This window comes from Pelmatolapia mariae, linkage group LG6 (genome assembly GCF_036321145.2).
Source record: "Pelmatolapia mariae isolate MD_Pm_ZW linkage group LG6, Pm_UMD_F_2, whole genome shotgun sequence".
Taxonomy (NCBI): Eukaryota; Metazoa; Chordata; class Actinopteri; order Cichliformes; family Cichlidae; genus Pelmatolapia; species Pelmatolapia mariae.
This window is the reverse complement of record NC_086232.1, coordinates 37,550,669-37,564,435: the sequence shown is the minus strand read 5'-3', so window position 1 is coordinate 37,564,435 and position 13,767 is coordinate 37,550,669. Positions and strand designations below refer to the sequence as shown.

General features: G+C 37.3%; 1 protein-coding gene across 1 annotated transcript in view; it reads right to left on the bottom strand.

Annotated features, from left to right (window-relative positions):
- Nucleotides 1–13,236, bottom strand: part of LOC134629499 (neuronal acetylcholine receptor subunit alpha-7-like) — a 42,671-nt gene extending 29,435 nt beyond the window's left edge. The window contains exons 1-2 of the mRNA XM_063476870.1: nt 12,854–13,236; nt 4,467–4,606 (exon numbers count right to left, since the gene is read on the bottom strand). Coding sequence (XP_063332940.1) covers nt 4,467–4,606; nt 12,854–12,923 — 210 coding nt within the window. The 5' untranslated portion in view covers nt 12,924–13,236. The remainder of the gene's footprint in view (nt 1–4,466; nt 4,607–12,853) is intronic.
- Between the last annotated feature and the right edge of the window lie 531 nt (nt 13,237–13,767).

Here is a 13,767-nt window from a genome sequence, read left to right as displayed (position 1 = left end):
TCACCTCAATTAAAAAAAAACAATGTAAGTAAATGAGATTTTTTTTTACAGTTACCAGTTTTATTCTTATTCTAAATTGTAAATGTAGCAGCACACACCATACAACATCTAATTTCATTAACATTCTCTGTCATGATTATCAGGATGTATAATCAACTACCACAGTTTTCCAAAGGTTTAACTTTGTGTCATCAGCGACAAGCCAAGCAAGGCACTGCTTTTACTTCTCTTTGTAGTGAAAATCGATTCTCACAGTTTACACCCCCTCATCCCCCTATCCCTCCGCCTCCTCAATTCCTCCCTAACTCCCCCCAAACTACAATCTTATCTCCACCTGTCCTTTCTAATCTCTGCTTCTTTTAAACAGGCTTCCTTCTCCACAGTTGAAATAGAACAGCCTTCTATTGTATACATTACAAAGAAACGTTTTATGTCCCTCTGGTGTGCAACCTAATGTACAGTTTTGGAGACCTGGCTTTGCTTTAAGGTTGCTGTGTTTTTGTTCTATTTTGTGGCTGACCTCTCTGATTTGGTGTTTTGTAGGATTTCATTGAGCTGCAATGGACAATATCAGCTCTGTGACACCCGCTATAAACACTCTAATCTTTTCATAAATCTGCTGTGATTGGTTTTTGTAGGCTGTGCATGATGGACACTTGCATTTAATAACAGCTCCTTATCTGTATTTCACTGCAAGCGATCCAGCATTCAAGGGTGAAAAATTTAATACACATATGAAATAGTGCTTTGTTTGAAATCTTCATGTGCATTTTCCCCCAGAAACAGGATTTCATCTGTGGAATTCATTCAGTTATATCCCCAGCTTGGAACAATAGGATAACTTCCTACCTCTTTTTCTTCCAATCCAGATGAAAGGATCAGTATTTCAAAGATAGAGAATCGCCAAACAGTGAAGACAACAAATTCTAAAATCTGAAATAAATAATATCTTCTTAGAAAACTCTATTGTGCTTCATGTACTTGCATTGACTTTATATTTCCCGTCAGTTTCTTTGAATAATAGAGCTTCATCAGGACAAAGAATAGTGAAAATTCATTCTTGTATAAACAGGTCAATGGATACGGTCATGCTTCTGCTGCAATGCATCAGTTTATCTGAAAGAGGAGCATCTCTCTGGAGATACTTTATATCTCAGGGTTGATTGAATCAAACATGAACAGAAGCGAAGAAGTGCCTGCTCTTGTGCAAAGAAACATCTGTTACAAGCATTTTTTCTGACTATTTTAATCTTCCTCAAGAGTCAAGACTCTTCCTCCAGAGTTGTTAAGTAATACTATTATCCCAAAGCAAATAGACTTCCATCTTACTTTGAATGTAGTATGAGCATACTTGGCAGTTGAAGAAGAAGTATCCAAAATGATTTACTTAAGCATTTATGACTAGTATTAATATTTTTTTAAATTATCACCACAGCAAATTCTCATTGTGTGAAAGTATGTTTTTATAACAAAAACTTGTAGAGAATGTGTCTTCAATGAAGCGTTTTTGGCAAAAATCCTGCAGATGACTTTTTAACAGTGGAATTGGCCATGGTACATCAAAATTGTGACTGTTATATTTTATCACTGAATCATCTTCATTGAGGCAATACGATAACTGTGCAAATTTAATGTTGATAACCGGGTTAGAGCTCATTATTCATTTGATTTCATATTTAAATTGATAATAATGTCATAGTACATGTTTTTTTTTATTAATTTTATTAATTTTTTAATGTAAAGCCCTAATCAGTTAAGAACGCAACACCTATAGTATTCAAGTAAATGTGTGGTAAAGTAAAATTGCAAATATTTATTTCTCATTCATAGTTGTTCACTCAGAGGTAAAAGAGAAACTCAAAAGAATAAAAGGGTATATATGTGTTGTCCTCAATTAAATATACTTCGTTACATATCTGCAATGAACTTTACTGGTTTCCTGATAAGGTGCATGAGACACATGGTGGCACTTTATACTATTTGGTTACCAGTTGTCCATCAGTCTGTCTGTGTATGGCATTATTCATGGTAGTGGACCCAGTGGGCATCAACCTGCCCTATTTCCATGGTTAGAGAGTTACCCAGGAGCAGATGGAGGAATCAAAGGCCATATTACACACACATTGCAATTATACACACATACATATACACAGACACAGCGAGGTTTACATTATTTACAGATGCCCAGTAAGTATTAATTCATCTGGTTTTGCCAGCTTATTCATTATTTATCAAGCCATCTAACAGCACAACAATACATAAACAACCAACACACAAACACACACAGATACACATACATGCACACTATACATATTTATATAACATAAACTACAATAACTATAAAATAGTTTCACTGACGGAAAGAAATTTGTAGTCATGTAACTATGTGACGAGTTCTTCAGAAATTCCATGTGGAAGCTGCTTGGTTCTGATTCTCCATACGGAAGCTCAAGATCTAAAATGCATTAAAATGTTTTTAGTGTGCGCTGTTTGAGACTTCATATTAACAATAGAATTAGAATAGGAGTCTAGTGTATGAGACTTACTGTACCACCATGTAGTTATCATGAGGAAACCTCATGTCTTGTCACAGGGCTGACTCTGGGATGTGACAGGGTGTCGGCTTGGCTTTTTTGGTTGAGTGCCCTGGCTGTGTGGTGGGGCCAGAAGGCAGGAGGTTTGTGTGTTTTTGTGCAAGGGTAGGTGTATGAGATGGGGAACAGGAGGAAACACTTGATTGAGTGCAGAGCAAACACTGAAGGAGCAAAATATGAGATGTGACACAAAATCTACTCAAACCACAGAAGTGTCAATTTAAAAGCTGTGGGTTTAACATGAAAAAGAGTGAAGAATGTCAGAGAAAGGGAGGATTGTGCCCTATTGAGCTAAATGGTGTGTGTATGGGTGTGTGTGTGTGTGTGTGTGTGTGTGTGTGTGTGTGTGTGTGTGTGTGTGTGTGTGTGTGTGTGTGTGGGTATAAAATGTAGGACACAAAGATAAGAATGGATGCTTTAAGTCAAGATTTTCTCTCAGGGTACCACTTCAAATGGTATCCATAAAATGAAGAAGACAAACATTGGTATTGTATTGTGCAGAAAGTGTTTAAAGGAGTGGCTACCAGCAACCAGCTAATGTTAGGTAGCTAATTATTATTCATTATTCAGGCTGGCAAATGTTGTCTGGGATCGAAATATGCAGTCAAAAATAACTAAATCTGTCTGTTGAGCACTTGAGTTATTTTTTCCATATGCCTTAGCTTGTTGACTAGTTAGGAAGACATGATGACATTGTTAATCAGCTCTAATTTAATATAATGATGCTTTGGGGTAATAAGTGTTTGAGGTGACAAAACAATTTTGAAAATGTCAAGTAATAATATATTCTTAGGCTGAGTCACCATTATGAAACCTTCTAACCTCTGTTTTAGAGGTTATTTCTCCTATTTCTGGTGACAAATATAAGCAGCAAGTTAGCATAGCATAGAAGAGCAGAGTTCTGTAAAGAGAAAATAGCTGAAGAAAAAATTAAAATATCTTACAATATTTGATCTTTGTTGTTGTTTTTCTTTTCAAAAGTAACAAACTGAAAATGACAGGAATCAGTGTTTGACACTGTAGATAACTTTTACTTTGAAAACCTTCTACAGGAATATCTAGAGAGGCACACTATAGTGCCTTTGGTTAGGATATGGTTAACATGTTCACCATGTCAATCTTTAATTTTTCCCCCTTGACTGGGTTTGACACTGGGGGAATAATAGTTTTAAGTTCAACTTCACAGTTTTAAAGAAGTACAAAAGATGCATAAAGAAAGATGCAATACCTTCAATATAAAAAAGCCTAAAAGACATGCATCAAGTTTCACAAAGTAAAACAGCATTATAAGCCCAAAAAACATATGACGCTGGGCAAGGGAGGTATGGAAAGAAAGTTACAAATAGATGAGAAAACTTGGGAAAATAGTGTTTTTTATTTAATCAGGGAGTGCTATTGCTTCATTTTCAAGTGTAAGTTGGAAAAGATTCATGTAATCAATCTTTTGGGATAAATATTTAGCACATTTGCACTGACCTGCATGCAGCCTGTTGCTATCACCCCTGGTTCTTTCCCCATTCTGTTATTTTTCATTATTTGGATTGGGATTAATGAAGTATTCTGATTCTAATAAGAGATAAGAACCATTATTAGAAGACCAACACCTTTTTGTAATCCTGTTATTAGGGTAGGCAATAAACCTCAAGCTTGTTTTCAGTAAAAGTAATCATCCTCTCAAACCGAACTAACAGCAGTGGCTTCTATGTGCAACTGGCTGCGAGATGAGTGTTTGTTGCAGGCAGTGTGCTGCTGTACAACTTGTCTTAAAAAAAACCCCTCATCCTCTGTGTTGATCTTCAAAAGTAATTCTACACACATCTTTCAACTGTCTTTAGCCATTCTCTGCACTTCAAAAAACACACACAGACTCACCACATCAATAATCTGTAGCAAAGTGAGGCCGAGTTCGACCACAATGGGTGCAGAGTCGTTTTGGACTGGTCTCTCAAGTCGATTGTAGTTTACCATCAGATCACGATACAGCTTTCTCTGGTACACTCCACCATGACAAACTGCAGGGAATAAATTGAGAATTATAACCAAAATGAAGCAAGATAGTCACTCACTTTTTAACTTGTACTGATTTGCCCTATGGTAAGAGAGGAAAACGAACTAACAAAGGAAACCATAGGAACAAAGGTGCAAGGAACTGATCGATTTAAATTCTGCTGTGCACATCCTTTTTCTTTTTCTTTTTTTTTTACAACGACCCACTCAATCCAGTAACTTTGTAAAACAATCAAACAGCTACTCCACCCATATTAAATCTAATCAGCACTGTTATTGCAGTTATAACCAACATTGTTCATGCGGTGTCAAATCCTGCAATAAATACTGATTAAGTCGCACTATGGTGAATGTGATGAGCACATTAAATCATTGAACTTTAATTGTGTTGACCGTGTGTCCCTTTTTTCTCCCCCGTATTCATTATGCCTCATCAAGAGGTTTACACTGAACAATTACAAGTATTACAGCACAGTCCCTCAAGCAAAAGCAAGCCCAGGCAGTCACTCGGGTATAGCACATCCACAATGCTAAAATTCTTTTTTATCAGTGCTGCTGTTGTAATTTGAAATATAATTACTTTGAGCGGCGGTCAAAGCAGTGACTTTAACCAAGTTGCTGTTAAGGCCCTTTCACAGCAAGCAGGGTGAGCAGGGTAAGCAGAGTGATGATGGATGGGTCAAATCGATGGAGCTGTCATGTCACACAGCTGTTGAGTCCACATTTCAAACAGTTTTTGTGTTCAAGTGTGACTCTGGTGGTTGCAGCTCTAAGTGTGTATCTGTTAGTGTAACCACACAAAAACAAAAACAAAAAACCCCACTATTGTTATCAAACTAGTCTTTACAGTCAAAGCTTAAACTGAAGTAAACCTGTGTTGAACATTATTATATACTTGTTAGAATTTTTAATCTGAATCTCACAGTTCAGCTGTATTATTTAGAATATGTGAATATTTTGTGCTATAATTCCTTGCAGTGTTGCTTTTGAAAAAGACAGCAACTGATATAAATATAGAACAAGAAGGAATTTACACAATCAAGGCTCTGGTAAAACGAATGGAAGAGAGCCATAACTTTAGGTTCAGTGAACACCAAGACATAAAAATCTGATGAAAAAACTTTAATAATGTTTGGTGACTTTGGATTATGTCACAAGGACATAAATTATACAGAGTACCAATATAATTACTGTTTCGGGCTCCTACCATAGCATTTGAATAAATGCCATGCAACATACAATGAAAATCCTGACTATGTTCTTCCTATAGTAACATGTAGAAATGTGTGCGCAACACAGATGTGAACATCAAGTGTATACTTTCTTCTCCAGAACAACAACACTGGCTTCCCATTTCAGCTGTTTTAAAGCCTCTGATTGGCTCTTTTGAGTTATTGGTGGAAGAATATATGGACTTCATATATTTTATTTTAGGATTCCTGGGTTGCATATCTCTCACAGTCTCTCTGCTTTGAGTTGCCCAAAACCTTAGAGCAGCAGCTTCTCTCATTAAAGGATGACATTAGATAATTTTCTAAACTTCTCTACTTCAGTGTCATTTTCAGTCACAGCTGAAAAGGTCTCAGTCTGCATCTCCCCAGTGATCCATGTCCAAATTAGATGTTGTCTTAACATATTCCAGCAATTACCAAGTGACAGCCAAGACGTGAGTGCACCGACAATGACTGAGTGAATGACTAATTAGCTAATGAGGCAAAAATAAACAAAGGCATCTAGCTGTTCATTTGTGAGTGAGGGTGTTGGCGAGTGATGGGTCACTCCTAAATCTTGGGGTGACAGGAAATCTGCATAATGGCTGAAAGTGGCAGCCAGCAAAAGTGTTGAGAGTCAGTAAAATGAAGTGAGCCAAGATAAAAAAACAAGCTGAACAGTAAAGAGACCTGTCAAAGAGCCACTACAAATAATATACATGCCTAAATGGGTGTCAACATGGCAATTAATGAAATCTGTCTTGCTATAAACCTTCACAATTAGACAGAAATATCATGCATATGTGTGTGTGGTAAATATTTGCGATGTGTTATTGTACAGCAAACATAAGAAAGCAGACTTCAGAAAAATAATGAAATGGTAATAGCTGCATGCCATCTACAAATTTAGAACATTTAGGACTGTTGCTTCTCCTTCAAGGAATGGGCATCCTGCAAACATGATATCTGCAGAAATCTCCACAACAAAACTATAGGTTCATATTTACATTATAAGTGTTAAAAAGCGACAAAGATCCTGAACATAGCATAAGCTAAATTGTGTGTTATAATTGGCTATAGTTTATTTAGCTGTAGCTGTTTGTAATTGTTTCTGCTTCCTGCACAACTGTAGTGAGAGCTTAGTTTGCACTAGCAGCAATAAATCTTGTTCTCAGTGCCTGTTGGTCTGCCCTTTATCACCAATTCTGTTCATAATATTTATGGACAGAATTTCTAGGCACAGCTGAGGGTGGAGAGTTTGGTAGAGCTGCTACTCCTCCACATCAAAAGGAGCCATTTAAGGTGGTTTGAGCATCGGACCAGGATGCCTCCTAGGCACCTTCTAGGTAAAGTGTTTAAGTCATGTAATGGAGATCTAATCTCTCCAGAACACACTAGAGAAATTACTAGGCTGACTGGTTAATTAAAATACAAATAATGCTCACTTTAAGTTATGAAATGCCTCTTTGTTGTCCTTCTTTTTCTTCAAAAACACGACTGCACATACAGTAGTGTATATTAACCTCCCTGAACTACTACAAAGCTTTAGCTGAAGCTTCAAAAAAGTCATGTTGTTCCTAATTCTCTATGGTAACTTCATAATTCCTTAAATATGTTGTTTTTTTATATCTTTACAGAATTACATTTTTGTATTTGATGTTTACTTCTATTATCACGATAAATCCAAAAATACAGTCCAAAAAAGTTGATCATTTTTAGCCTTACCCACTGAGAGAACAATGCCCAAAAACACTTTGGTAAGAATATTAACTTAAAATAATAAATATTTTAGATTAGTTTTGCTTTTAAAAGCAAAAGGTAGGGAAATATTTTCTCATGCTCTGTGGGTGGTCTTATCCTCATTTTTTTTTTTTTACACAAATAGCTACATCCTCAAAATATTCATCTTACCCTCAGAGCCTGCCACTGACATACAGGATTCTGCCCCAGTTTTCCATCTTCAAATCATACTTCCATCACCCAGATTGCAACTGTAGCTCTTTTTCAGTTTTAATGAATTAATTCTGAACTCAATGATACAGATGCACAAGACATACCAGTACAGTGTAGTTAACAGCAATGAAAATAATTTGTTTTTCTTTTTTATTGCCTGGATTCTACAGCAATAGACAGAAAGTCAATTTAGTTTATAAGTGGTTCACCCTTGAAGTTGTATGCTGCCTTTAAAATACTACACATACTAGCATCTGTACTGTTGTCATTCTTCCTGACAGAGAAAACAAATCATAATCTCTCAGTTGCACACAAACCTGATGCATGTTGGACATTAATAATTTTCATGTACTTAAAATTAGGCTTAAAGTAACACAGCTGACAGTAAAACTGGTCTTCCTTGGGGTGCTTCTCTTATTTTCATTTGTTCCTTTAATTTCTAGCAATCATGCATTTTTTTCACAATACTACATATTACATCCATAAGGTGGAAATCCAGCAATTAAGTACAGCATCCTAAAGTTTGCCCCATAATCTATTCATATCATTGTGTCCAAAAACTTACAGTTGTAATTGCCATAACTGAACTGAAAACCATATATTCTTGGCTCCTTAAATGACACTAAAAACTTTGTTTTACAAACTGAAAATATATTGGGGGAAAAATGAAACTATACTTCCTGAAGCAAATTCTTATCTGGGTTTCCCATCTTACTGTACACCATATTGCTTTTGCCAGCCAAAGGGAAACCCTAACAGCTTTTGGCTTCCAGCAATAAAAGGGGCACTTGAGGACAGCAGGCCGAAGACGGGCTTGAATAGAGGAGAGTCAATCTTTAATGCCTGCAAAAGGTAGGTTGGTTTACACGGAGTAGTAAAAACTGAATTTCACAGGGCAATGAATAAAAGACCATCGTACCACTTTAAGTGTGACCGTCAGCGAGATTGCAATGAAAACAATCTGTTGTCAGTGTTTACAACAACCGACAGGGAAAATTGAACCTTGTTTAAAAAGCTGATAGCTGGTGGAATAAAGGCCCTCATACAACTATCAGTGGTCCTTCTTGTGAGGTATGATCTCTGCCCAGAAAATTGTCACTCGCATTTTGAGCCCTGACTTCTAAAACTTGTGCTCCCAAACTGCATTTCCACGTTATCAGACATTACATTTGTTTTTGGCATTGTACAAATAGGTTTGTATTCACTATATCTTTGTTCAAGTGGTTGCCTTCCTTCTGTCAGTTCTTGTCAGGCGACCAGTCACATATTAAATAGGGTGTTACTTGTCACTTCTGTGTAACCCAGAAAATAGACAATTAAATGTGGTTACTTTGTGAAAGTAAAAGGGTTTTCCTGCACCGAACAGTAAGTAAATACAAAACTAAGCAGTGAGTAAAAAACAAAACCTAAAACTCATTAAAGTGAAAAATTATGCTTCCACATATTACTCTCCTACATCAAAGTTTTTTTTCCCTTTGAGTGGAATTTGTGGACCTTTGGAATTCTGTTGTAGTGATATTACACTTCCCTGCTAATGTATCTGAGCACTTACTTTAGTGGTATTGGGTCAATGTTGCCTCACAACAAGAAGGTCTTGGGTTCAAATCCACAGACTGGCTAGGGCCTTTCTGTGTGGACTTTGTATGTGTTCCTGTGCAGCTTCCTCCAACAGTCCAAAGACATGTTTGGGGTTAGGCTAATTGGTGATTCTGAATTGGCTGTAGATGCAAGTGTGAATATTTTCTGTTTTACTGTGTTAGCTACCTGATGAGGGTGTATCCTTCCTCTTGTACTTAACCATGAACTGGGTAAGTAGAAAATTTATGGAAGGATTTTATTATTTCCCAGAAGCATATTTTTGGTATAACTAAATATCTACATATCTAGCATATAACACATATGTAGATCAAACACAAACAGCTTTTCCTTGCTGGGTGTTCTATTTAATTTTACTTCAGTGTTGATGGTAGAAATTCACATTAATATTGTACATTTTGCTGTGTGTGTTATTATAGTTTTCCTCTTAAATACTCCTACAGAGTTAGGATCACAACTGCAAGCACATGAAGGAATGTACATGAAAGCAGATACCATTCAACTAAAGAACAGGTATCATGACAATTACCACACCACAAAGACAGATTAAATATTGATTAGCCTTGGCGAGTCTGAACATCGAGGAAGGCTGGCCAAGTTTAAAATCGAATCACATTAAAGCAGCTGGTTTGCAAACATCTGCAAAAGATCAATACATATCCAGAATCTGAAAAGCAAGAAAGACAGCCCAACTGTGTCTGAGTGTTTCAAGTAAGTTTCCTTGAGAATATCATATGAAGTCACTTTACTGGGAAGTGGAAATATGTTTTTAAGGAGGTTTTGCCATTGCTCTAGTCAATACAAAAACATGATTTAATAATTCCAAAAACAAGTTGTCTCATACTCTTTTTTTTTGTAAGCAACATTGATTTGTGCATTGAATCTGCATTATTTATTATAAGAAATGTTCTTTAACCTCCTAAGACCCGAACTCTTCCATGGCATGCATTTTTAATTTCTCTTTGATATTTGGGCTGATGACCCGATGAATGTAAAAACAAAGAATTTCCAGATTTTTTTTTTTACCCAATTTTTGTTTCTAAGAAAATGAGAGCCACATATGAGGATATTCGTTTAAAATTTCGATAGAACAGTAGCAGTATAATGTCCTCGTAAGTGGATATCAGGTGCTTGTAGAGCAAAATTGAGTATTTTGGTCTAAATAACCCAAAATGTGATGTCCACATATGTGGACGCCAGATCCTAGGAGGTTAAAGCTGCATCAATTTATTTCTAGCCACTTGGTGATGGTGTAACAACCTGTAAATAAAACAGACAAACTTTCAAAATAAAACTAATGAGGGATTTAAATGTTATCATCCAGGACCAACATTTTTCATTCGGCGTGGTGTGTGACCACCAACAATTTACTTTGTATTCTGATCCCCAGTAAGTCCAGAGGGAAATGTCTCATGGCCTGCTAACTATTCTACTATGGTCAGCATCTAGGTACCAGTCTTTTTTTTATTTTATTTAACAGCGCTAATCAACCTAGAAACAGGTTTGATGATGATGCTGTATACTATAGATATACTAGAACTGAATTGAAGTAGTATTTTTTTCTTTTCTTTTTTTTTTTTTTTTTTTTACTTTTTGATAGTTTTTTATATCTTATGTATGTTTATTATTATTTAATTCTAATGTACAGCACTTTGTGTAAGCTGTGGTTATTTTAAAGTGTTTCATAAATAAAGATGGTATGGTATGGTATGGTATGGTAGTTAAACCCAACTCAAAAAGGATATCACTAGGCTAAAGAATAAACTGAAAATTGCAAAATTCAGACAAATACTCAGTTTTCAGTAGCCATTTACATTTGTCTGAGTCACTCTGAACACACACCCATGAGTCATCCCAGTTTTGTTTTCAGTCTTAATCATTTATATCTAACTATTCAAAAAGAAATTGTCCTTTGAACTGTTTTCATCATGGCCGACTCTGAATCAGCTGCATACACCTAAATGTTGTTGTCAAACACAACAACAAAAATGGCTACCCATTCAGGGTGTATACATAGTTTTTACAGAATAATAAGCAATCATGCTACACTGTCTCATTAGCAGCTTAAATTTTATGGCAAGTCCACTGCAAATAATCATGTTCAGTGAGCTATGAAAGGACTAGATCCAGGCCATATTTTACAGACTATACTGAGAGTAACTACTGCATGATCTGAAAGGACTGTGTGACTCAGTGTTGCTGGTAGAAATTCACATTATTAAGAAAGAAAAAACAACTCAATGATGCTCATTCATTGGGAATCAGTGCCAGTATCAATGAATAAGCATCTTTTCATTTCAGGACAGCTTAAATCCCCCTTCAAAAGGTGTCTTATGAATTATGGCCAACGCTTTGTGCAGCATTGTAGGGCTCAGAAGACAAATCCCTTAATTCATTGAGTAATGAAAAAGGTTTGATGCACTACACTCGAGACAATTTCCTTGAAGATTCACAGACTCATCTCGTGAACAACATTTAACTTCACACTTGTCTCTTAGAAACTGCTCTTGAACATTCTGCAGGAAATGCCCCTCCTCCAGCCACTTTATTATACAGAACGCATGTTTGCCTGCTTTTGTAATAGCAATGTGGCTTCTTAGAGCTGCAAGCAACCTGTTGGGAGAAGCTGAGAGGACACATAAGCACACAGCACCCTCCTTACTTGAAGTCCTACCATGATGGGATATTAATCTTGGAGCAATTAAAACGTAAAGAAATAAAGAAATCACTTTTTGAAACTGGCTGTTCAACACCCCCCTCCACCTCCCCACCCTCTCAATAGCAGCAAAACAAAAAAGACTACTGCACAAAGACAGAATATAACGAGGGATTCAGACATAGACATTTAACCTCGTCGGAGGGTTCTCTTGCTCAGTTCCACTGTAGTCACGCATTTAACAATCCTTTAACTGCAGATTACACTGAAGGGATGAATGGCCCCATGAAATTCGTGCATCACCGCCGGGACGCCCTCCTTATTGTGGGCCAGCTGTCGCCACTCTGTTAAAGAAGGTTCACTCACTATCGTGTACGCGCAGACACATGCAGCCACTGAGCCATGCGCTGCAAGCATGGAAATCCAGTAATACAGCACTTTTAACCGTGGCAATCTTTAGGGATTCACTCTTTGCGCATATAATAATATGCCGCAAATATATAGCCACACGACTGATATTACCCCGCTGACTTAACATTATAATCAAGCATTATTATTATTCTTTTTATATACAAAGGTCTCTACAGTATGTACAACTCATGTGCATGGCTTTTTTTTTAACACACTGGATAAATCTCACGACCGATAAACATCCGAACTAATCCGAAGTCTGTCTTAAAAGCAGCTCTCATTTTTCTGAAAAACATATTTGGAGATGTCACGAAAATCACAGAAATATATAAGAAACGTGTCAATCCATTGCTCCTCTCTCGGTCTTTTGGGGCATCTTTTCACGCACGCATACAGAATACAGACTGAAGGCTCCAGTGACCCACCTTGACAGCAGAATGTTGCCCACAGGTAAACTCCAACCAGTACAAAACCAGTGCGTTTCCGAGGCTCCATGGCCGCGGCGGAGCACAACTCTTTCTGTAGCCGCTGGAGATGTCAAACTTTGAGGGAGTGCAGCTTTGTCAGACTGCTGGTGCTGCTCTCTCTCGCTCTGTTTCTCTCTCACTCTCTCTCTCTTTCCCCTTGTCGGATGCTGGAGGAGACGCGCGGGCACGCACGCACACACCCAACGTGTCTTTTTGCGTTTGGGTCTGTTCAAAAGTCACATCGAATTCAGCTCTCTTGTACTCTTTCTGCTGCTCTCACGCGTATTTTTTATATCAAACGTCTCGAGCCTGACCCCCGCGCGTTTCCGGTCGATTGTGCGTGCGGTGATGATGACAGCCACCTGTCCGCTAGCTGCTGCTGCGCAATACTTCGTCAAGGTTTGTCCCCTCCAGTCATTTCAGGCTCATCCTCATCTTCTTTATGGATGATGACTAAGGAACCGATGAACGCATAATCTCAACATGCACACATTTCCAAAAGAGGACAGCACACCCCCACCCAACTTTTAAAAAACTTTTTACGCACTTTTTATTTTATTTTTAATTGATTGACTAAGCGGCTTAGCGTGATTTCACACCCAGTGTAATAAAAGATCTCCTCCTGCATGCCACAGGGATCTAAAACAACTGAGAAACAAATAAACAAGTATAGAAAACAGCACACATTGAGCAGAGAGCCAAATCTTCTCCTTTTGTCACACTTCCTACAGCTCCTCCTTATTTCTTCTAGAAACACTCTGCTCCTTTGCCAGAAACCTGCCACTGAGAAAGTAATACTTTTAGATTGCACCTATGTTGCTGCTTTTTTTTATTATTATTTTTACTGTGCGTATTTCATGGAAGGGGAAAAC